The sequence below is a fragment of the Dermacentor variabilis genome, chromosome 7 (genome assembly GCF_050947875.1).
Source record: "Dermacentor variabilis isolate Ectoservices chromosome 7, ASM5094787v1, whole genome shotgun sequence".
NCBI lineage: Eukaryota > Metazoa > Arthropoda > Arachnida > Ixodida > Ixodidae > Dermacentor > Dermacentor variabilis.
The window spans coordinates 103935188-103961506 of NC_134574.1; the positions used below are offsets into that span (position 1 = coordinate 103935188).

The window sequence follows — 26319 nt, forward strand, 5'->3', positions numbered from 1 at the left end:
AATAGCTGTCAATAAATAATAAAACTTTTCCTATTAAATGCAACAATCCATTGTGCGTTCTGTAACATGCTCCTCAAACGAAATATCGGGCTTTCACGTGCCGAAATTACGATTTCATTATGAGGTGCGCCACAGTATGGGACTTCGGAATTATTTGGTCCACCGTGTAGTCTTGAACCTGCACCCAATGCGTGGCACACGGGCACCTTTACATATCGCACGTATTGAAATGCGGCCGCTGCATTCGAGGTTCGATCCAGCGACCTCGTGCTTAGCAGCGCAAACGCCAAAGCCATTGAGCAGTCACGGCGGGCGTTCATCAAGCTGTTATGAAAGTGCTGCAGAATACTTATCAAATGCGTGAACGTTCTGCGGTAAAGTAATGAAAAAATACTCAATTATTAGCATACTACGAAACGAACGTTACAGTAAAATTAGCAATGGCAGATTTGATTTCATGAGATTTACTGCATTTCAGATAAATTTGACTTGAACAGTTGGAACGAATCGTTCCACTTGTGGTCAACCCTTTTTGCAAGGAAAACTGTCAATAATTCGCAAACTTTAAAGAAATAATAATCAAGTGGCGCTCTTGCGACTTGGTATCATTACACACTTAAATATGGATATCGTTGTCCCGTAACTTGTGAGAGTTTGTCAGAAAGGTACGAACATAATACATTATTTTGCAGATGTCATGAAATAATTTAAATGGTCCTAACCACTCCTCGGGCTTGATGAAAAAAAAAACACAGTCCGTGGATAGCGTACGCTGCTAGGAACATCTCAGCGAAATTTTGCAATTGTGTGTGCCTTGCGGAGCTCGCAAGTGGAGCGAATTCAGCCTTTTCTCAAACACTCTCTTTTCGACCGAAGCGTTCGCCTCACACTTTTGGGCTGTCATATTTCGCCATACAGCTGATTCACATAAGTGACTGCTATTGGCCAATAGCCGACACCGATCAAGAAGGTTGTTCAGAAAAGGGGCGCTTCTAGCTACTGTTACAGTGTATAGTCAGTGACGCAGTTTATTAAACAAGCTGAACTGAGCGATAATCTGCGTTTCGAATTACGACAGGAATCGTGTACTTCCGTAAGTACGACTATCGTACTATGGCCGACCACTGCCTGCTAACATTCGGCCGCACCCGCCCGAGCACGAATAAAACTTTGGTCGCACTGCTCAGCATCGTAGCCGTCGGGTCTCGCTAATTTCGATCAGTTTTGAGCACTCGACTAGCCTAGAGCCCAGCGAAACTTCTGGTCAGAACAGACTCACGCTTGTTGACGCGCGATCACTCCTGGACGTCATTGGCTAAACGCCTTGGCCGACCGTCGCTTCACATTGAACTAGTGCGCGAAACGCTCAATTTGGATGTGGCTACCATTCGTCGGTCAAGCTGGTGCAGAACACAGCTGGTACGCACCAAATAGCACGGCCAGACTAGACCACATAAGCGAGAGCGCGCACGCCAGCCGCGTCGTGCACATAGCCACTACAGTTGTACTATAGCGTGGCCTCCGAGATGACCTCGCGCGCGGTTCTCTGAGGCTATGACTACTAGCGTAGATACCACGGCCACCGCGGGGTGCCGCGACGATCGTGCTCGCTATAGATCGCTGACCTCCGGCGCCTCGCTGAGGACACCCGCGTGCTCCCACTGGTATTTGTGGGTGACGTGGTCTGCCCCAAGGCCCGTGGGCAAAGATCTGACGAACAGGTCGTCTGCTTCCCGAGTCGGGCACATTCGAGGTGCGTCGTCATTATGGTTGAAGCTCGTTGCGTTAGGAATCCTTTCAACGCGAGTCCGGATTGCGGCATCCATCGCTTAGCCGATGTGCGCGCTGCTGACATACGTGCGCGAGCGAACGTGAAGATGCAGTTTCTTAGACCCTCATAAATTGGGTGATTGTCGTAGAGATTCGTAGAGATAAGTGCGAAAGGAAGTGTGCTGCTCTTGTAACTCGCTGCTGAGAATAGCCACGTGTAGCTATCCTATCCAGTACACTGTGACACAGCAAAGAGATGAGACACTGAAATCAACCGTATGAGCTGACGGGTAGCTTCCGAGTTTAGCACGTCGTATACGCGCCAAAATCGCATGTAGTGGCGTGTATGTGAACATCCAAAATCAAACTTAAACTGAACCCCACGGCTACGTTCAGTAGGCGGCGCGCGATGGTCACTGCCGCACTACGCCACAGCCTTCGCAGCGCAACGCATTGAAGGAAGACCGGGAGTACCGCGAAGGAAGTCACAGACGACCTTTGATTGCCAATAACTCCGCTTCTGCTGAACGCATCGAAGAAAATTCTTGCTGCTAGGTATTTCTGAAATATTCTCTTTTAAGGTCGAATGCGCTTCTCGACTTCTATGAAAAGTGATTCAAGACCCCTTCAACTGTCGATGTCAGTTTTGGAAAAGTCGCATTATAAGATACGTTGTAACATAGTAAGTTAATGAGTTTTGTCTGCTCTGACGACTTCAGTTAGTCTGTTTATGGCATCGTAACATCTGTTTTCGTTGGAAAATTATAGAGCTTTGAATTTAATGCTTTATTTTTCTAATTTTTCCCCCCGACCTTTTTTCCAATAAATGCATGAGTTTAAAAAAATTACCTCCCAACGATCGGCATATGTTTAGCTCAGTTTTAGATGCCACATACGTCCCGAAGATTGGTTGTGCAACTGGTCAAACAAAAATACAGAGGTAGAGCCTTTCCTGAAATGATTGAATGTCCGAGCGTACGACAGGCTCGAACGAATAAGTGCACAAATATTTGCCTGTTCCGAGAAGGCACAGCTGAGAAGAAACGTATGTGACAATATTTTCGCCTACACGTGCGCGGTCGCCACCTTTATATGAAGAGGACTTATTGGACCAACTCGATTACAAAACGCGCGTAAAATAAAGCAGGTGGTTGTTACAGCGACACATGGTCAAGAGATTTATTTCGCTGAACAGAGAAACCTGTTGTCAACTTTCCCGTTGCAAATGTCACTGACTGCACGCGTGCACCGCCGATAAAGAACTGGCAGCGCCTTCGCATACAGGTCGTGTCAGACTAAAGGTTGTCGCTTCAAAACATTTGAGTCTACATTCTCACAAAGCTGGTACTGCGGCCAACACTACCCTCATCCTTTCCGCTCTTGATATGATGAAATCGAAATGAATTCAACATTCCTCCGGCATTGCACTGCTTCTCGTCACAACAGAGCGTCTAGCTGTGACATTAGAGGCAAAGCCTGTAAGCAGGCAATATTGCACAAGGGTGCGGGTCAAACAATGCCTGTTTGATAGGTGCGACAGCGTGTGGGAACGCCGTGCTCCCTTCGAAAATCGTGCTTTGAACTATAAGGATGCAGTGGGTCTCATAGGCACTGCTGCAATTCTTTGGAGGCGCGGATTTGTTATCTTCACAAGTGACCTTCGCTCCCACAAAATACGACGTATGTACATTGGTGGAGCAGTGCTGGCATCGCTCCATAGCTGTCGTTCTCACTCACTCACTCACTCACTCACTCACTCACTCACTCACTCACTCACTCACTCACTCACTCACTCACTCACTCACTCACTCACTCACTCACTCACTCACTCACTCACTCACTCACTCACTCACTCCCTCACTCACTCACTCACTCACTCACTCACTCACTCACTCACTCACTCACTCACTCACTCACTCACTCACTCACTCACTCACTCCCTCACTCACTCACTCACTCACTCACTCACTCCCTCACTCACTCACTCACTCCCTCACTCACTCACTCACTCACTCACTCACTCACTCACTCACTCACTCACTCACTCACTCACTCACTCACTCACTCACTCACTCACTGGCAGGTTAGAAAACTGCATTGTCACATTAACTTGAGGTCACAGAGACGAGTATTATGTATGTACATCGAGGTATATCTAATGTGTGGTAATTTTTAAGTTATACGGGAATTTTTAAAAAATGTTTGTTGCAGATAACACTATTCTAGTCCTTGATGGATTATTCAAAGAGACGAACATTACGTTTACGAGAAAATTAAAACGCATATTCAACTAATTGACTAATCAATTTGACTAACTCTTCAACAATTACTTTACGGAACATATGGTAATCTACGAATTGTAGCCGGTGAGTTTGCAATTGAGCGCATCCATTTGGAATGAATTTCCAGAATGACACCAATTTAGAGATATGCACCATCAAACTCGTCGTAAAAATGCGCTGTTCCACTTTTTCTTTAACAGGGTGTTTTATGCATTGAAGCACAAGTAACTGGATAGCCCATCTATTTCGGGCCACACTTTGAGAAATAGTATCTCGAAGTTGGTGTCATCCGGAAACATCATTTCAGGTGGATAAATCTTGAAAACTCTCCAGCTAAAATTCTTAAATTGCAATATGTGCCGAAATGTAAATAACTAGGAAGTTATTTACTGCATTTTCGTTAATTATTTGAATATGTGCTTCAATTTTTCGAGCTAGTAATGTAGGCCTGTTCGAATAATCAGTCCAAGAACAAATATGCTGTCTGGCAAAAGCGATTTTTAAAAATTCTGCATAACTTAAACATGATCACCCCGTATATACCGAGACGTCGTGCCTGTATTCAGTCGTGACGAAACGGAGGGAGACCATCGAAGCCGCAAAAAAAAAAAAAATATGTTCCTTGCAGCTTAAACATGAAGGCTGAAATCAAATAGTACAGCGTACGTACGTCGGTTCCACCAAAGTAATGCATTCAAACAACTCGATGGCACACAGCGTGTGGGAGATGAAATACGAATTATTTGCTGACGCCGTGGTCTACTAATTCTGCTCCCGAGAGTGCATTAAGTAGCGCAATGCGTGACGCAAGTCACGAAAGAGCCAGGCTGAGTTAATCACGAGTATGAGTAACGGTTATGAACGGTAATGCAAAACACAGAAAACATAAACAAACAGAAAGCTACACACACTGGGCTTGCACAAACAAAGACCTTATGTAAACTGAGACTGTGCTCGTCTGTCACGCACTCGGAGAACGTAAAAAAAAAATAAACACATCGAACAACCAAGTTTCACTTCACTGGGTACACTCGCATTCCTGGATCACACCGATGCCAGGAAATCTTGCCGCGCCCCTTGGTTTGAAGCTACAGTCAATGCACAAAGTAATCTTCGGTGCCATCTTGGTGTGTCGGATAGAGTTTAGAAAGACCTTTGAATGCCATAGAATGTGGTGTCATTGAAGCATCCAGTCAGTGTACATTTTTAAAGCTGACGTAAAACCAGTTGAAGAGATGTTCGTGGCGTCAACGCTTCGGTTTGTCGTAGATTTCCACACGTGCTCCGTATGAGCAAAAACGAAGTCATGGGAACTCCTGTTGTGAAGGTTGCAAGAAAAAAAATGTGCCTGCGAAGTTGAGGCCTCATTTGAGAGGGTTCTTATACTCTTCAGTGTACTTCCAGTCTTTTTTTTTGACAAGAAGAGTAACCCTTGTTCACTCAGGAGTACGAGAACTTTCGTAAATGGAAGCAAACGTGGACAAACAGTCCCTCCTGAAATATGGAGTGCCAGCACTGTTTTTCTCGCTAGGGTGTACTAATCACATTTCCTCTGCATCAGTCTGCCTGTCTTTCAATGAATCACGGGGCAAACATATCTTCAACACACACATACACAGTTCACGTGATGTTGCCTCAGGGGAAACAATGTCGATCGTGGGGCTTGTTGAAATACTCCTATGCAGAAAGCCTCCGAGCAAAGAGTCACATAATGTAAAGAAGAGCAGGAAGCACTAAAGCAAACACACTTATCACATCATCACAAAACAGGCACGTAACCACATAGGTTGCTCGAAACACTGTACTCGTCCGTCATGGTGTTTGAGGACTCCCTCCGATGGACAATATCGCTCTCTGTCCAAGCCACCAAGGACCAGCCTTCGGCTCACAGTTCATTAAGATATCTTGCGCTGGAAAAGAACATGAAAAATATCAGCAGCTGCAAAGTCGATACAGATGTGCAATAATAAAGGCTACTGAAAGTGACGGAGCTCCTGACGCTTGAAAAAATAGCTTTTTCAGGGCTATTAGTGGTGGCCAGGATAAGCTGTACTCGTTAAAACTTGCGATGCACGACTCCTTTAGGCTTATATGTCATAAGCATTGATCACACGCTGTAGGACAAAGAGCAGTCCTCGAAAGAGACCAAATTACGCAAGCAGTAAACAAAATTCCTCCTTCAGGGTTGCTGGCAACATTTTATGAGAAAGCTCATCCCATTTCAGAACATCTGGGTCGGAGCCCCCAGGCAAATTTCTCTAGGATTCATTATAGAGCTCTCTCTCAATCTCTCTCTCTGTCTCACCAATTTCAGCAAGATTCCCTCAAGCGCACTTTCTTAACGATGCCTGTCTTCTAAAATCACGATTTCTAAAAAAAGCATGTTCACCTTGAAAGCATGGCAGTAGTGTCTGCGCAAGAAGTTCATCAGCCAATGCGGACTTGAGAAGTGCAAGTCAGTTTTGTTCGAAAGTCCACAGAGTGGTAGCAGTGGTAATGCCCGGAAAATGACACTGAGGTCGCAGCTTCCACAGTCACAAGAAATACTAAAGGGCAGTTTGATATGACGAGGCGCCATATTGTCTGTTGTCCAGTTGCACGAGAGTTTGAGCACTGTTCATCTGAAGTGTAGGCGGGCAGCGGCTCGCCGCCTGTTGCGCCACTTGCAAGTCAGAATGCGAATGTACGTCTGACGGAAGTTGACGTTGCAGAGCGCATAACACAACGGGTTCACCGTGCTGTTGATGTAGCAGAAGTAGTAGGCGAAGTTCCACAGGTGCACCGGAATCACGTCGTCGCCGGAAGTCACGGTCTTGACGAGCACCAGGACGTTGTACGGCGTCCAAGTGATGATGAAGGCCAGCAGGATGGCGCTGAGCGTCTTGGCAGCTTTCTGGTCTTGCTTCTTGTCCTGCTGCTTCGCCTTCTTCCTGCTTGGAACGGGGAGCTGTTTGGCGACCGCCGGCTGACGTTGGGCCGCACTGGTCGTGAGCGGTTTCCTAATGGACTCCAAGCCGGTGTCTGCTACCTGCTTGGCTGTCGCTAAGCCCTCAGGTGCCGCCGCGTTCTCTGAAGCTGGTATTCTGCCGGGGTCGGGCTTTTCGGTGTCCTCCTCGACGTTGGCCTTGGCGCAGGCCTGAGAGAAGTACACGAAGTTCTATTAAAACAGTTCGTTTACAGCAGCGTAGGCATTTCTATTCGGAATCCGGGCATTCCCGTATATTCACCATTATTATACATAATCACCATGATCGTCATTACCAGCTGGTTCCGCCACTTCACAGTAAAGGCTCTTATGTCAGTCTCAAGTTACTCATGTACTCAGTCGACAGTCTATGTGATGCCTTTGCTGCCGTTGACTGTATTTCCCTTCAGTCGGTGCTCTTGTTCTTTTAATAGAGGAAGCCTCGCTTTTATATCGAATAAGGACAGGATCTGCTAATACACCGGCCTGGTTATTTAAGACGGGGCGAATCAATTCTCCGAACTGTACGGCATGCAACGAGACAGGAGACATTGAGCACTTTTTGTGGTCCTGCCAGAAATTCCAAGATGAAAGGGACGCTCTACTGAAGAATCTGCAAAAAAAAGGACCTTCTGCATGCGTGCCTGCAACACCTTGTATTTCCCAAGGGATCAGTCATAGCCCGCAAAGAAACTTCACGTCTCCTTATCGAATTCTTAAGAGAGACTGGTTTGATGGAGGCATGGTGAAACCCTTTAGCGGTATTGTAGGAGACGCTCGGGCGGAGCAATTGCAGGTCTTGATCGCCAGGCTAAACCCGCCTGTTGCTACAATTCATCACCACCACTACCACCACCAATGGAGCAAAGCGTATCCGACCTATTTATTACATAACTTGTCAAGCTCTACGTCCTGATGTCATCTTAAATTGAATTTATTATTCTTGTTTTCCCTCGTGTATATATATGTATATATATATATATATATATATATATATATATATATAGTCATATCATAAGAAGCCAACAAACACTGACACCAAGGACAACATCGGGGAAATTACTTGTGCTTAATAAATGATATAAAGAAACGATAAATTAATGGAAATTAAAGTGGATGGGGAAACGCCGCCGCGGTAGCTCAATTGGTAGAGCGTCGCACGCGAAATCGCAGGAGACGGAAGATCTGATCAAGAAACGCCAATGTATGAAAGTCTCTAACCCTACAGCTAGAATAGAACTGGCAGAACTTTCCAAGTTAATCAACAAGCGTAAGACAGCTGACATAAGGAAGTATAATATGGATAGAATTGAACATGCTCTCAGGAACGGAGGAAGCCTAAAAGCAGTGAAGAAGAAATTAGGAATTGGCAAGAATCAGATGTATGCGTTAAGAGACAAAGCCGGCAATATCATTACTAATATGGATGAGATAGTTCAAGTGGCTGAGGAGTTCTATTGAGATTTATACAGTATCAGTGCCACCGACGACAATAATGGAACAAAGAATAGTCTAGAGGAATTCGAAATCCCACAGGTAACGCCGGAAGAAGTAAAGAAAGCCTTGGGAGCTATGCAAAGGGGGAAGGCAGCTGGGGAGGGAAGAATGATAGGTGTAACGTTTAGGGATAAGAAAAGAGCAGATTGGGTAAGGCAACAAACGCGACTTAATGATACTTTAGTTGAAATCAAGAAAAAGAAATGGGCATGGGCAGGACACATAATGAGGAGGGAAGATAACCGATGGTCATTGAGAGTTACGGAATGGATTCCAAGGGCAGGGAAGCGTAACAGGGGGGGGCAGAATGTTAGGTGGGCGGATGAGATTAAGAAGTTTGCAGGGACAGCATGGCCACAATTAGTACATGACCGGGGTAGTTGGAGAAGTATGGGAGAGGCCTTTGCCCTGCAGTGGGCTTAACCAGGCTGATTATATATATATATATATATATATATATATATATATATATCATCATCAGCCTGGTCAAGCCCACTGCAGGGCAAAGGCCTCTCCCATACTTCTCCAACTACCCCAGTATATATATATATATATATATATATATATATATATATATATATATATATATATATATATATATATATATATATATATATATATATATATATATATATATATATTTCATGTTGTCTCAAACCCATACTCCAACATGTTGAGATAAATGGACCAATGTGTCACAAGGGAGCGACCAACCCGCACTTTGCTGCAACGCTGCAACGCAACGTTCATATTGCGTACTTTTGAAAAAGTCTTATTTAGAAATACATTGTCACAAAGAAATTACGACAGAACTGATCTCACGATGACTGTCGGCGGCAATGCGATTAGCATTCGAGCCTTGTAGTGACGCCTCCGTCTTTCGGAAGTAATGTTTATTTAACATCTGTAGTACTCATTCTGAGATTTCCACTGCTTTGGCTTATGTGACATACTCCGGTATAGACGCACTAAGGCACTCGTTTGCCATAGTGGGATTGATTGATATCGTGATTGAATGACGACAGCATGATTAGAATGAGGAATACTGGCGCAATGTAGTGAAGAAGCATTATGACAACGACGGTATGACCACACTGAGGTGGCGTTGAAGTTTTGACAATTGTGAAGGACAATGTGACGAGAATGGTAAAGCACGACGACAATGGTCTCACGACGACTGTGTCAACGACGACAGGAGGAGAATTTGATGGCGCAGTTAGAATAACGACAATGGAACGACCGCTACAGAATTACGACGCTATGACAATGAATGCGTCACGACGACTGTATAGCGACGAAACAATGACGACAGTAGCACGACAACAGTATGAGGACGTTGTGGTTTTACGGGCCAAAAGCACTTTCTGATTATGAGGCACGCCGTAGCGGAGGACTCGGGAAATTTTGACCACCTGAAGTTCTTTAACGTGCACCGAAATCTGAGTACACGGGTGTTTTCGCATTTCGCCTCCATCGAAATGCGACCGCCGTGACCGGGATTCAATCCCGCGACCTTGTGCTCAGCAGCCCAACACCATAGCCACTGAGCAACCACGGCGGGTGGACATTGTAGTGACGAAGAACGCATAACGACAATGGCGCGAGGATGACTGTATGGCGATGGTGACCTAACGACGACAGAACCACCACGACTGTATCACGATGGCTGCGTAACAAACAATGCATGACTACTGTATGACAACGACGGAATAACAGTGATGGCATGACAACGGTGGCATAATCACGAAAAAAATGACAACGTCATCAGTACGATAGAATGACGACGTACTGACGTCGGCGGAACGACGACGATGTGACAACAATAGGATAACATTAAGCAGTAATGACGAGGGCAAAAAGACTGCGTGACGACGATGGCACGAAGAGAGTAGGATGACGTATAGTTAGAATGAGGGTGATGCACCAATCGCGACGGCATCGCGGCGACGGTACGGCAACAATGCTTGACGTCTTCTGTAAGACGACGATGGTGCAACGATGATGGCGTAATGAGAGTCGGATGTCAGAGCGCTTATGACGACGATGCAATGGCCACGACCGCGTCACGACCCCGGGCACATGCCTAGTGGCCCAAGCTATTAGACAAATTGGGCCGCTGAGTTGGCGTCGAAGACGGGACGACGATGAAATGACTAGAACCAGATAACGAAGCTAGAATAACGACGATAGAAGAGCACGACGAGTACGAGCACACGCGTATATTGGTCCAAGCTGGTTGACAACTAGCACCACTGGGTCGGTGTAAGTAGGTAGATAGATAGATAGATAGATAGATAGATAGATAGATAGATAGATAGATAGATAGATAGATAGATAGATAGATAGATTACACAGAAAGGATGAAAACGGCAGAAGTAGGCAAAGAATGGTAGCCGCATTCATAGTGCGCGAAATCGCAGGTTTACGAAACGTCTACAGGACCAAGCACCTTCGAAGTTCTTGTACTTCACCTCTCGCGAGACATTTGCAGTATTTTGCCAACTAATAGCGCTGCAATAAAAAGCAATCGTTCCAACCAATAAGCCCAGTACTTTTCAAGTGGCCAAGGCTATCGTCATCGTCAGTCATGGTCACCGTCATTACCATCATTTACGTACACCGGCAGGACGAATGCGTCTCCCTCTTTTGTACCCATTCTATGACAAAATTATGCATAATTGAAAGAAAGACCGTCGTTTGTATGCTCTATGCATTACATGACCTGCAAAACTCCAGTTTATATTCTCGCTCTGAACGAGAATTCATCTATTCGGGCTCGGTTTTCTGTTGACGCCGGAATATTCCGCTATCTTACATTAAGCCTGTCATTTCCCATACCAATCTCCTCCTGCGTGGTTTTTAACATTTTCTTAGGTATACCGAGTCCTTCTCCAAATTCTTTAAACACTATAAATCTAAATGCCGAAATTGATGTGGTTGATCGGTAGGGATGAACTCGCGCATCTTTCGGATGAATAACATGAAATTTCCGAGGAGTGAATCAGCCCAAAATGAACATCAATAAAAACAGCGCTTAACGCTTTATGCTCTCCTCTTACAGCGCTTTGATCCGTGCTAAAAGGTTCATAAATTACCTTACCCTTTGCCACTCGAGGAGAGAGCACTGCATGCCTATGTCATCTGGTCTGTTTTTTTTTTTTTACCCGCGAGGCAATGTTTATTCATCTCCACAACAGAAATGAAATAAAATTTGGTCCTGGAAACCCATTAGTTTACCTCGTTAAACAGAGAATGCATTAAGTGCAGGTTATAGCGCTAAAGCTTTTCTTTCCGATTCATCGTGGCTTCCAACGAAATTACTACACAACTTAAAAGTAACGGCCGCGGACATGTTCTAAACAGCCGTCGATCTGCCTACTGTACATCTGCAAATGCCGGGCGATGACAGAGAACTGCAAACTGTCGTGCTACCCGCAGTACAGCTTCGTTTATTTGCCAAGTGGTGGGACCAGGGAGCTGGTTTCAGTTTCTTGTGCCTCATTAGTTCTGAATGAACAATTGAAAGTTGCAACGCGGGCTAGCTAGTTGACAGAGTAATGAGCCCACCGCAAGTTCCGGCGGTAAACATGTTTGCAGATGAAACCAGGCAGTTTGAAAATATTCTGCCGTCTTTCCGGTCCGTCTGGTTTTTCTCCGAACTTGTTTTTACTTAAGGAAAATCACGGCTCATTGAGCCCTTCTTACTTTCTTTGCAAGATACCGGCTTGACTTCCCGTCTACAGTTTATTTTCCTCTTTGTGAGTTACAAGCACTCTGAAATTATTTTTATTTTTTATCATTTATTTAATAGTGCGGGTTGCAGTGTTTTCTTTTGTGTCTTTACTGCCGTGCGCAATTTTTTGACATTGTTTTACTTTAGTCTTTGAGATGTGTAATTCTGATCTTTTTTTCTCTTTTTTTTTGCTCGCACCCACCTCGGTAGCTTAGTAGTTATGACCCTGCGCATCTGAACTCGAGGTTGCGGGTTCGACCTCCGCCGCTGCGGCCGTAATTCTGTGGGGGCGAAATGTAAAAATGCTCGTGTAGGTTAAAGAATATCAGCTGGCCATAGTTATTCCGCAGTCGTTCAATGTACAGCGTGCCTAGTAATAATACCGTGATTTGGCCATGAAATAAGCCAAAATTTAATTTTGTTTTCTTCTCATATTCTTATCTTCCATTTCAATGTTTCTGTCTCCCGTTTTTCCGAAGTGTAGGCAGACGTTGTTTTTTGTCTATTGGAAGTACCTATATGTTTTCAAATCAAATATTGCAGTAACACGTACTGCTTTTCGAACCCAACTGCCTCAGTTGTATACCATCACTGTGTTAGCATAATTTAGTAATCTGGAAAGATCCAAGTAATCGTGGAAAAAAATAAAGATCGGGAGAGATCGGGGAGATCCAATTACTTCAAAAATTCATTTCCGAACGAACTTCCTCCGTTCCATTATTTCTAATCATTTACAAACTTACCTCGGACGGCTCTTCTTGTAGAGATGGCTGTGTCTCTGGTTCGATCGGTATCGTGTAGACGGAATCAGACGACTGCGACGTCGGAGGCAGGGCATCTGTGGCATCCTCCGCCGTCCCGCGGCATGGAAGATCGCCGTGGTCGGACGTCGGAATGCTTAGCGCGCCGCTGTCGTCACCGCTTCCAACGCGCCCGGACGGGTTGAACTCGACCTGGTGCTCCTCGTGGAACGACGTGGAGACGGACTCCACCGATGTTTCAACCGAGGGCGGTGTATGGGTACCAGGCGAGCCTGAATAACTTGCGTCGTCGTCGTATCGTTTGCCGTTTTTGACGCGAAGCAAGGACAGAAGGAAATCGCGAAGTTGGCGTGTCTTGGAATCCTCCGGAAGCGACCTCGTGAGGCTGAGCGAAGAGGCCAGTTGCGACGTCTTCGTCCGCGATTTGCAGGAGTCGCTGCTGCGGAAGTCCTCTGAATCGATTGTACCGCCGCTCGACGTGGACTTCCGCGAACTGCTGGCAGTCCTCCGATCTTCCTGAAGTTTTCCGAAGTCCTTCTTGCGCTTCTCCGTCTCGCGCCATATGCGCCAGTAGAGCGCGCACATTACCGAGACGGGCAGGTAGAAAGCGGCGATGGCCGTGCCGAAAGTGATGTAGACATTGGTCTCCAGAAACTGGATGTAGCAGTGCTCTTCTGGGACGGTACGCTGGCCCTCTATGTACGGCCAAGCGAATACCCAGGGCGGCCACAGCAGGAAGGATATGATCCATGCTAAGGCGATCATGATGGCTGCTTTCTGTGGCGTCCTGTTGGCTCGGTACGTTAGCGGCCGTGTCACCGAAAAGTACCGGTCAAAGCAGATGACGAGCAGGTTGAGCACCGAGGCGTTGCTGTTCATGTAGTCGAAGGCGAGCCAGGTGTCGCATGCAACTGCCCCTATGGGCCAGTAGGCGTACAGGATGTACATGGTCATAAGGGGCATCGAGATGACCCCGATGGAGAAGTCGGCGACGGCGAGGCTGAGCAAGAAGTAGTTGCTGATGGTCCGCAGCTGCTTGTCCATGTTGAACGAGACCATGACCATCAGGTTGCCGATGATGGTGAGGATGGCGGCCAGTGTGGACAGAGAGGCGAGCACAACGATCTCGGCTAGGGAGTAAGGCGTGGCGGGGTAGCCGTCGGTGGTGGCACCGCTGTCGTTGGTTGCGTTTGTACTTCCGTTGGCGACACTTCCGTTTCCGGAGATGGCGTCGTTGAACGTGCCACCGCCGCCGGGCACTTCGGTGGTGACGAGCAGCATGGAGGCATTGAATGCCTCTTCGAGGACACTCATTGTTGGCGCCGAGTCAGGTAGGTCACGTCATGGCGCAGTAACGATGACCTGCACAGGAGAAGGCAGGAGCAGAGCGTTAACGTACTTTAATATGTATTGGTTGCTCGTACACTTGTCTCTTTATTAACGAAGGTACAGTCTCCCGCATTTTTACCCATATAAAGTGAGCGCCAACCGTACGCAATGCCAGCGCCTTACGGCGGCAATAATCTGCGAGACGGGCCGTAGTACTCGCAGGCACACAAGGCACTCTTCAGTGCGAGCCTCGTTTGCTACGCTATTCACTTCAGGAAGAAACACCTCATGCGTGCGTCGTCCATGTGAATGGGTTTTAATGCGTTCGCATTCTTAGGATACTTCGCGCTCTTTCTGGGGGCTTTGTATGTATGTATGTATGTATGTATGTATGTATGTATGTATGTATGTATGTATGTATGTATGTATGTATGTATGTATGTATGTATGTATGTATGTATGTATGTATGTACGTATGTACGTACGTACGTACGTACGTACGTACGTACGTACGTATGTATGTATGTATGTATGTATGTATGTATGTATGTATGTATGTATGTATGTATGTATGTATGTATCAAACCGTTTTCTCGCCTAGCTGAGTCACTGGGTAGTGCACGGTCGAATGGTTGGGGCATCGGATTGGCGTGCTGAGAGAACAAGCTTTGAAACCAATCGTCGGACCAACTTGGATGACTGAGAATGTTCCAATGTGTATGTATGTACCGCTCTTTAGTCACTGAGTATGTTCCACTGGGCGTGCCGCAAGTGAGGGTACAATTCCCAGCGTTCGATGGCAGTGCAGTGACTGGTGCGCCACGCTTTTCGTCTCGGACGTCACACGCGAGCTTCTTAGCAGAGCCAATAGATGACGCAGCGTGTCAAGAAAGAACCGCGAGAGAGCAGACCAGTTGCCGCATGACGCGTGTCTAAGCGTTTGCACGCACCGGCGCGCAACCCATCTTGGAGGCCGCGTGCAGGCTTCGCAGCGGCGGCGTTAGATGGCGCCGAGTGCTCTTAGAGATGCGCGAAATAGGAGTCCCGCTCCAATACATGTTTCATGCATAACCCGGTACGACGGTGGCAATACGGTGCGACGCTATATTGATTCTCTGCTTAACGAATTACCGTGTACAGTTATCATGGGATGGCGCGTCGCAATTTAAAAAAAAATATTCTACCTAATTTCCTGTCGTACCCGCCGGTTGCAGTAATACTAAAGGCAATGGGAACGCCCATCGGTAGGGCATATCTTTGGCATATCACATATTCGTCGCACACATGTTCTTACATACATCGCTTTCTTTTCCACATTTTTAAAGGAAAACTGACAGCAAAATTTTGGGGTCAGTGTTCAAACAGCAACTCGAGATGTTTGAGTTGTTCCATTCTTCAGCATACGTAGGCACATCTAACGGGTTATTATTGGCGAACGTTACATGGGACATACTTCAATAAGGTTTTAATGTAAGCGGCAATCCCCATCTGTATTGGCAGCACTTCGCGACATCGTCATGAATATGGCTGGTTTAGTGGCTGCTCAAGATTTCTGTGACGTTTCGCATGCTTCCGGAATATTGTTGACGTCATACATCGGTATACTTGCGCGGGCAATGACGGGACGCTGCTTTGTCGCTTGCATGTAAGGCTCCTAGTCTGCTCGCGAGAGTCACGTGGTACGATACGGTGTCCGATTCCTACCAACTACCGCACGCAACCGAATTCAAAGTTCCGGCAGGATGTCGCTTTGGATCGAATGACGTACGAACAACCAACTCGCGCAGATTGCGTGAGACCGCGACAGTCGAAGGGTACGCGCGTCTATCGTCGCTCACGAAGCCATAAAAATCGACTACGGTTTGCTTCTGACACGAATAACAGCTAAAATAATAAAGTTATATTGAAACTGCGCCTGTTCTGCGAAGCAGCGCCCAGTACTAAAGCACGTGCATGACTGAATGCTCAGATGCGAGAGCATTTTGCCTCGCAGGCAGGCAGCACACGCGAAGCGTCTCAACGAGGCGGTTCGCGCGGCTTACACCTTTGCTCTTCGTAACCTCGGCATCGAGAAAGCAAAGTGAACTCATTGAAGCACGGCATATTAGCGGAAACTTTGTTCCTGTTGGCAAAAATACACACACTACTGAGGAGCTGCGGGAGGATCGCAAGCGTCGTCGGCTGCGGCGGCCAAGTGAATAGGCCTGGCTCGATCGGTGGGCTGCCATCGAAGCCGTACGTCCTTGAACAGCGTTGCGGCTGTGATCTGTGTGCCTCTGCACGGTGATGTGCTTTTAGTGGGCAGTTTTGTTTCGCATGCAAGCGACGGCCCAGCGTTCGTTGCGGAGGCTGAGCGGCACCCCGGTGCGCAGACGTAGCTTCGTTTCCCACGCTTCGTTCTGGCGCGACGCGGGCCGCCATGATGCACAGTGTTGCTTCCGGAAAGCACCCGTGAGCCGCGCGTTTCAGCGGTTTTCAAGAGTTGCGCCGCGCACCACATTTTCACGTTTTGGCGCGTTTGAGCTGCCTGTTTCATCGGCGTATTAATTTGGTGCTCCACTTTAGCGCTTGCAAACCTTCTAGAAAACAAGAATATTGCGTGTGGAACTGCTAATGGCAGTTCGTTTTATTAACATTTATTTCTGACTTGGCTCGTTCTAGGCGACAGTTTAAAAGTCTTGCTAAGTACACGCACATCGAATTAGTCGTATGGGAGGAAAGGAATTGGTTGGTTCGTATTTCCGCCATTCGGGGGCTTGAAGAACGTGCACGTCTGCCAATAGCTCTTGTTTTCGAATGTCGCAAGGCGTTCGGGCGCCCTCTGGGTCACCCGGATGCAAAAGGCCTATCGACGGCTTTCAAAGAAGCTCGCGCTCCTTCTCGCCTTTGGCATTCGCGTAAAAAGGCGGCGACCCTTGTAGAGCTCCGGGCACGTGACGCTTTAGGTGAATAAACAAGACCACGCAAATCTACGAATGCGCGATAGCTCGGAGTCGAAAAAAAAAAGAACATTCCTACATGGGCTGCAAATGAAATTTATGGACCGCCGTTTCGTCCAGTCTGTCGGGACCCATATGGTGTCGCCATCGGGGGAGGAGAGAGGGGGGAAAGAGAGGCAAGAAGAAGAAAACAGCTGTGCGGACAACTTGGCTCCATGGAATGTCGCTCGAAAGCGACACATCGAAACAAGCGGTACTTCCGAGGCACCAACGGACATGGCCGATTCGAGAGACGTTGGCTTTTACTTTATGAAGGTATGCGTCACTTAAGACGACAAGTACCTTCAGCTTCAGGCCGCAATTTCTTCACAAAGAATTCTTATCTTTTTGCGAACGTCCTTCATTTTAGCATATCAAACAAGTGGACACTGAGCAACTTGACTGATAAACGGCTCGTTGAAGACCGCGCGAGACATTGCAAACTAGCAGCCGACGTCGTCTGCTACAAATGGCGTCTGCTAGAACCGTCTGCTCCAGCGGGTGAGTTCCCCGCGCAACCCGCGCTTCGGCCACGCCCCTGTGAAGTGTGCTTAACGTCACTGCTCAAGGGGCTCCTCCATTGGTTGCCGCTGTCGCTGGTCGCGAATTCTATTAGGTGCCCGTTCCTGCGGCGAGCGTCGGCGTCGGCGTTGTCCCTCGTAACCGAGCGAACGAGAACAGCAAAGGATGAAAGCGAACGCGGAGGGCAGCGGGAGATGAAAGGCGGTGATAGCGAAGAGAGTATGAGGAGGAAAGCGAAGGAGGAGGGTGCAGCGGAACCATGAGGCGGAAAGCGAAAGAGGAGGGCTTGGCGAAAGCGTAGTTCCGCGCAAGAAGGGCTTTACCTACATCCCGTCCGCGCAAGACGGGCATGTAGGAAATATAGGGCACTACCAATTGACAAGGAAATACCAAAGAGCGAAATAAACTTCGTAGTAACCGGCGGTAACTCAGTGCTATTAACTCCTACGCCTACAGTCAGCCTTGTCCCACAGAATCCTAATCTAATACTCTATTTTGACTTTGTTATTGTACGAGAGAATGTAAGTACCAAAATGCTGCAATTCACGGGCGAGACAAACTAATTAGTCCGTAATGACGTCAGAATCGCACGATAAAAGTACACAAAGACTAAGGCTGGTCGCCTAACCAATGAGCGACAGTTATGATAACCACTAAGCTACAGTCCTGAAATTATTTGCTCTAATCCCACTAAATATGATATTACAGTGACGATGATTATTTTTTTGTTCATCTATTGAGCAATCTTCACCTCGTTCATCTTTCGTGATATCATAGTGATAGCGGAACGATCGACAGGTCACGACACGAAGTTGGTAAAACATTGCCTTAAATTTCCCTCCGACCGCTTAATTCATTTAAGACGACGCCATACGTTCTTGCGGTGTGCGTAAAACACAAAGTGGCAACAAAATCGAAACGATTGGAGCGAGATGAGTGTGCAAAGATCACACATTGCGGGCTGAACACGTGCAGCCACTGGTCTTAACAGCTTTACGGCTTTGCAGCGAAAGGCCAAATGCTCCTGTACGCCGTAAGAAATTGATACCACCTCTTGCGGCTATGCTACAACCACGGAGCAAACACTCTTCTTGAGATATATGTGAGACAAGCAGTGGCCAGCACAGGACGCAGCGCGACATCAACGCTATGCGTGGTTCAGCCGGTGTCCTCCAGGAGGCGACATCCCCCGGCAAACACGCATTTCAAACCCAAAGAGAACCGCGCAAACGCAGGCACAACAACGGGACACGTGCAAACACCAGTGTATAAAAATATACCATGCAAGCGCAAATTACCGAGACGCAGATACCCGCAAATGTGCCCACGAAGAAGTGGCCTCACACACGCAACTGCACGCGAACACGCAAGCGTGCGCGACGAATCGCCTGACTAATCACGCAGTGGCCATTCGGGAGACAGAAGCGTTGACATTTTGCCAAGAATGCTGCGCTACCAGACTGCCATCAGCCATTAGAGGGACAACACACAATTGCGTAGTAAAGTCTGAGCTTAGATGCTTGCTTGTCGTTGTGGCGTGCGAGAACAAACCGCTGTAATCCACAAGTTAGGAAAGGACTATTGGCGGTCATAATACTCGCGTCCCTGAAAACGAGAGGAACATAATACAGCAAAATATAGTTTCAGACGGCAAATTGAGGTCATGGTTGGATTGCCGGCAGTGCGTCGCTAAAACTAAGAACGCAAAATGCACGAAGAAGCATGACCGACCACTTATGCACTGTGAACTGTCGCGTAATGCTCCCTTAGTTTGTCTGAGCTTTTCGGTAACTTACGGCTTTTCCACGTTCCTCTTTGGCTGAACTTAGATTTCCTCACTTGAAGCCAAAATTGCAATGATATTACTGAACCGCAACACCCGTGGGACGCATTTGGCCCATTTCCACGACACGGAATCGCCGCCTCTACGCTACATCGTTCGATGCCGGGTTGTGCCTGTGCTGCGATTGTGGCCGAAAAGCCCTTCTACGGGATTGCAACGTATCCGCTCGTGCGATACTCAGAAAGTGAGTCACACCAGAAAGGATTACCCTTTACTGCAACGACTTGATTTGTTTGAACGATATGACCGGTTGTGTTGGTTGAGAGGAAAGTTACTAAACGCCTCGCGCACGAAGGGACATCGCTAAAGCGATGTTATTTCTCAAGAATTTGCCTCTCTTATCAGCGGTGATGCAAAGGAGTAGCAGCCATCCAGGGCCCCTAAACCACTTTGAGCTCGATGGCGAACGAGCAATTTCTCTCTCTCTCTGCACTTCGTTAACCTCCCCTCCTCGGGCGGGCACTGGTCTTTTCCGCGTACTTTTCTGGAAGATACGCTGACACAGTGTGAATACCCAACGTCGCCTCAGCCCGCTTTTCTTGTTTGAAAACACCATCAACTTCCGCTTATCAGGATTTAACGCTTTGCGGCCACAAGCGCAGTGCGAAGCACACAGAGATAGTCGAGTTGAAACCAGTTGTCTGAGCACGACAGGTGAGTACGTAAGCAGCAATAGTAAAGAGCGGGTGTGCGAGCGCATGGCGAAGGTTTGCCAGCGCACAGACCGGAACTGGCGCTTCTTGTATGTGGTCCAATAGACAGTTCTTATCCCGGTGAGGTCACTTGCATAGCCTTGTTAGCATCGCGACGGGCGAAGGGACCGGAAAAGCCCGGAGGAGAAGCACGAGAATGTGTGTTTTTTCTTTCAGTTAACCGGAGCTGGTATAGTGGCCTCTGAATGCATTGATTCTTCTTGATCGTTTCCTATTGAACTGCAAGCTGTGAATCATCACCACTGTATAGGCGATGCTCCCTCCACACACTGTCATGCTTACCGCCGACTTTCTTCGACGACATAAACACAAATCACGTTCTGAATAACACAAACAAAAGAACCTCTACAAGTAGGAACCTCTACAAGTTGGAACTTATCCATGAAAGCAGGACGCAGTAAACAGCAACACAAAGAGAAGGAGAGCGCAAAACTGTTTCTTCTTTTTCTGTGTTGTTTGCTGTACGCTGCTATCATGACAAAATATATCATCTGTCTAAACAAACTAACTTAGCTTTGTTCCCTGAGTTGCAGTCGCACAGAACGTTCTTGGCTCAACTTTGCTCACTATTAACTTGTGGCAAGCAACTGCGATGGAGGCCGGGCGCTTCCGCTTCTTTGTTAGTTTCAGCGCTGTCGTGATAAGCCGTATCAGCCTCCTTTTGAGTAAAACAAGATTATCAAAGGACTCCAACCGCGCGGCCGGGACCCCCTTGTCTTTTTTCGCGATTTTATCTCTCTCCTCTTTGCTCGCTGAAAGTGGCTTCTGCAGACATAGATAGTTTTCTCACGGGACGTCACCGGATGCCACCAGCTCGCTGCAGCAATTGACCATAACAAAGCAGCCATGGCGCCTTCGGTGCACCGTAATGTCACGTGTGCACTTTTTTCGTTTTTTTTTATGGTGACCATTTTCCATCAAATTATCTCTGCTATCATGCATGTGCCGGTCGACGCAAGACACGCCTACCGGGCTGTCACGCTTCTCGTTTACGCAGCTTCTTGACGAGCTTGTACCCCCAAGATGGCGATGCCACGACGACGTCGTGTACAAACCATCTATAATGCGTTCCGTAGGCAGCGTGAGCGTGCTACACTAGGAAAACTAGAGAGACTTATCTTCCGCTACTCGCATTCGCCACGAATAATTAGTGCGTCGCATATAAACGAAAGACATATAGACGAGGCAACCTGAAATGTCCACGGACGGCACTAGAGCCCACTTCTCCCCTCGCGGACAGACTAGAACGTCCGGGGCTCGAATCCATGTCCCGTCGGAACGGCCGCACGCCCGCTTGCGTTCAAGAACGTGCTGTCGGTGGTTGGTTTTCCACAAGGTCAAGCGAGGCCTCTTCATTCCGCAAACCTGCTACAGAATATTACAGCGAAGCTGTTTATGGCTAGGCTTCCGTGGATTTTTCGTGTCCGCCAGGATATCTGCGTGTGCAAAAACTCAGCTCCCGAATTTGACGCAATATCGTTTCATTCTATGCAAAAGCTTATACGAGTACTCATCACTTGGGTATGCGTTTTCAGTAGATTAGTTATTAGCAGGCACCATTTTCAAGATCAGTAGACTGTCAGGTAGATAACGGGGACATGAGCAATTGCTTAAGGGGTTATGAGCCATGAGCTATTGATTGTCTTACGTGACGGAAAAATTTCTCGTTGGGTAGGCATAGAAATGCTTACACGTGTGATTAATGACAGAGGTGGTACGGGAATGTGTGTGCGTACGTATCGCCACTCTTGTTTTATCAAAACTATCCCCCAAAATTATATGACAATTACATAATTACGCCGAGTTTCATTTACTTTTCATAATTAGATAGTTCACGTTGAAGCAAGCCGGAGGAGCGATGGTGACAATTGGGCAGTGCGCGCTTTGCCTTCAGTTATGATCTCCGCCGTTGACGTTTTCACTTCACGCCGACAGTACGCTTGGGGCGCAGAAGTCAGGAAAAACCGGAAATTTTCGGCTGTTTCGTAAAGGCTACAGTAATGGTGTCGTAGGCGCAAAGCAAGGACGCAAGCAAACGTGAAATGGCGACGAGAAATACTGTCAAGTGACATGATTCGCCACGCTCCGCTCATGTTACGTCGCATATGTCGCGTTTTAGTGCGCCTCCTGCCCTTCGCAACAGAGGCAAGCTACGGATTCATTGTTCATTTACCTTTCAGGAACAGGCCTTTTCGAAAAGAATCAGCTGAAGTTTGCTGCGCGACAGTATATACTCCAGAAGTATTTCGCCACCGCCTCACCTCCAAACACCCTCAATAATATTTTTTATCTGTAGATATGGTTACCAGAATAACTCGTATATTTTAATTTTATTTCAGTCTTTCGATTTCTATCCCAAATCCTCGGGAATCTTTTAAACCGCGGTCCCTTCCCTGTGCAAAGCGGTGGAGCCCCAGATGTTTTGATTGCACTACATACTGAAACCAATATCAACGCTGCGTGCTCGAAATATAGGCTTAGACATTCGTGTTTCTGATACCTTTACCAGTGTCAATCTTGCCACCTCCAAGTGCAAAGTGTGAGCTTACGTTGAATTCCGTGGCCGGTTTTTCGCGACAGCGGAGCTATGGGCTAGCACTATAAAAAAAAAAGAAAAAAGAAAGGAAAGCTAATATTGTAGAACGAAGGTGCAGATAAGAAAAGCAAATCAGCTCCTTTACGAAAACAGTTTTTAGGAGAAGTAACTTGCATTAATAGTATGATAAACCGCGACGGTGGAAGAAAAGAGTGGCAGGAATTTGGCGGACCACTTTAAACTGATAAGTGCCGTCATGTCACTGGCCATATTATAGCGAGCGGGTGTATTATTCGGCGCGCTACACACACACACACACACACACACACACACACACACACACACACACACACACACACACACACACACACACACACACACACACACACACACACACACACACACACACACACACACACACACACGCACAAAACTAAAGAACTAAAGAAAGAAAAAAGAAACGAGAGCATTAAACCACTTGTTGCGTCCTTCTCAGTCTTTGTTTATTGCGCTATTGATAATTATAAACGAATGCTAACTTGCCCAGTTTACTGTGCTCCTAAAAGCAGCTGGCGTTCACAAAGACGATGCCCCAGTTCGACAGCCTGTGGCAAGTATTGATTAAGAGCAAGAAATCTTCTCCAATCCGTGTCTACGTCTCTCAAGGACCTGATTCTTCGGTGTTTGCCGCCTTTCGCTAAATTTCGCACGGTCAACGAAGTTTTCACATGCCAACCGCAAGCTTCTTGGCAAGTGAACTGTAAACAACTTGTAGGCTTAAAGCTGGTAGCCGGCAGAGATTGCCACAGATAGCTGGGCGAGAGCACGCACAGTAGCGGCAGAGAAACCGGCTTCCGAGCGACCGAGCCGGCGTTGCTCGACTCAAAGCCGACAACGCGGCTGCCGTGACGTTGAACTTGCAGCGCATAGCGTAACCGGTAAACAGCGTGTCATGAACGGAAGACGAGGAACATGAACACGCGTGCCAACCGTGGTTCAAACATAAACAGAAAACAGCGCAATGTAACAAGACGTGAGCAAGAGGCCAGGCAGCATCCTGTTCTTTATCACTGTTTTCGGCTCACTGAGTCGTGAAGCAACCTGCCCGATACACGTGCGCTTCTGTGGCCCAACCTATCATTTATTCTTATTTTTTTGCTACAGTGGCATATGGTCGTCTAAATTGCGATACAAATTACCGTGGAGGTTATTCCTGTGTACATATGGTCGGGGAAATTACGGCAGCGTAGCCGGCCAATCCGACACACGAAGTAAACAGTGCCACCGTTTTCTTTCCAAACAAAGCTTTCAGCGCAGTCACAGATGCTGCCGTTGCACTCTGCAAGTGGGTACTGGAACGAACTTGTTTGGTGGAAAGAAATTTCGCTCGGCACTAAGAAACGAAAAGAGCGAGTGCTCGCACAGAACACGCCCTTAAATCTTCGGGACTTCGGAACCATACTCACACGCAATGTTCTTAAAATCTTCACAAGAGTAGATTACACACAATCGCAACATCGGACATACTATTAGCGAAGGTATACGGTTACAGGCCAATGACAAACGGCGGTTACGGGAACGAAAAGTTGCGCGAACGCGAGGGCCTTCGCGCCGACGTGAAAGGGAAACTCGGCCAAGTGAAAGTGTCGGCAGCATGGACCTCGAATCACGTGCCGGCACTTGCGGCATGCCAGCAACTGCGGAGTCGGGAGGAACGAAGACCACAACGCCGAGCATTTCCTCCGAGCTGAAACCCGCGCCACGCGAGGGCAAAGCACGCACAGTGACGGCAGAACCAACGGGGCTAAAAGACAACTTTGTCCCACAAATTTTTTGGGGTCGCTAAGCAGGATGGTGCAAACGCGGACAGCACGCGCGCTCACTCACCTGCATTCGCTGGGACGGAGACGAACGTGCAGACACGCGCACACGCACACACACACACGCGCGCCGAAGCATCCGTATGAGACGCGAGGAAAGTAACACAAAAAATGAAGCCAAAGTTGCTGCTGCTGCTATTGCTTCAGATATCGCTTGGGAAAAGAAAAAAAAAGGACGGGGTTTGCATAAAACCCGCCACGGCCCTGGGACGCCCGTTTTCTGCAAGCCGTCGTCGCTTCCGGCTCGGATGAAACGTGCGGCCTCCTCGCGAACTTCCTCTCTCAGACGCCGCTGGCTCGCTCGCATTGAACTCTCGCGGCGCGCTTGTCCCAGCGCACCGGACCGCCAAGGTGACGTCGCTGATTGGCGCCCGTTCCCCAAAGCCTCGCACGACGCAAGCTGCTGCTGCTGCTATTAAACGGCGAACCACAGCGATCCTCGTAAAGCGCCGGCTTTCTTGGGTTTTAATCTGATCAGAGGTTCGCTCCTCGCCGAGCAGTTGTGTGCAGCGGATCCCGTATAGCTGCACCTACAGAAGGTTTCGAGATGGAAAGGACCCGACAGGGGGACGCGTAGGGGGCGTGATGAAATCTCAAAGCGCTGTTCGCCCCCGTGTAGTTAGGTGCAGCGGATGAGAAAGTGCAGAGAGCACCTGTCCAATGACAACTGTGTTTGCTAGAGGGAGAAGGCCTAGACTGGGTACCGATACGGCAGGTTGAAGGAGAAACGTATTGCGCAAATAATTTGCCCTCGCCCGCAGACGGGCCGAGCACGTTCGGTGGTTGTTATGTCTTAGTATTTTTGTTTGCCTTTTTTTTTTCTAGGTGTGCAGAATGGCGGTGCTATGGAGGTCGACTTACGCGAAGTTCGGTCTTTGCGAAAAACACTAACGACACCCTTCGCCTCTGCGCGGAATTTTAATTGGTGGCGGGTAGTTTTTCGCCGAGGAATTCCGGGCAGCGGGGTCGAGAGGTGCACGCTCTATCTGTCGAATCGGAGATTGCCAGATAGAACGGGTTTTTGCAATGGACAGTAAGAAGAAGAGGGCTACGGCACAAGCATGGGAGCACGGCTCCGTACGACTCGGATGTTTTCCTTATATCTGCAACTGAATAAAATATGCGAGAAAGGGGGTTAAAAATAATTAATTTGCTCGCTCTCAAGCCTATTCGTGAGTGTTACAGTGTGCGAATACGTGCGCTCATAATCGAGATACGTGATGGATAACCTTGACAAGAGAGAAAGAGAGAGAGAGAAAGAAAGGATGCATAGAAAGGTAGGAAGGTTAACCAGAGGTAGTTCCAGTTGGCTACCCTGTTCGCGGGGAAGGAGTAGGGGGATGAAAAATAGAAAGAGAGCGCGAAGAGCGCACACACACACACAGAGAGAGAGAGAGACGACCACAAACAAACCGCGTACGCTACAGAGTGGTAGGGACGGCTTTCGTAAAGTCTATCGTGAAGGTCCGTAGTTCACAGGTATCTTAGTAGCGCGAATAAGGCCTTCTGC

General features: G+C 47.7%; 1 protein-coding gene across 1 annotated transcript; it reads right to left on the minus strand.

Annotated features, from left to right (window-relative positions):
- Positions 1–4723: 4723 nt before the first annotated feature.
- On the minus strand, positions 4724–25269 carry LOC142587731 (muscarinic acetylcholine receptor M1-like). Its single transcript, XM_075698934.1, has 4 exons — positions 24817–25269; positions 12991–14370; positions 6442–7188; positions 4724–5962 (listed from the first exon to the last, which is right to left on the minus strand). The coding sequence occupies exons 2-3, from the start codon at positions 14320–14322 to the stop codon at positions 6670–6672; spliced, it is 1851 nt and encodes a 616-aa protein (XP_075555049.1). The 5' UTR covers positions 14323–14370; positions 24817–25269; the 3' UTR covers positions 4724–5962; positions 6442–6669.
- Between the last annotated feature and the right edge of the window lie 1050 nt (positions 25270–26319).

What these genes read in the sequence shown, in the direction of transcription:
- LOC142587731 (XM_075698934.1), bottom strand. Translation starts at nt 14,322, where the DNA reads ATGAGTGTCCTCGAAGAGGCATTCAATGCCTCCATGCTGCTCGTCACC. An exon ending in TACAAGAAGAGCCGTCCGAG is followed by an intron (nt 7,189 to 12,990) that starts GTAAGTTTGTAA and finishes TACTTCTCTCAG; the next exon opens with GCCTGCGCCAAGGCCAACGT.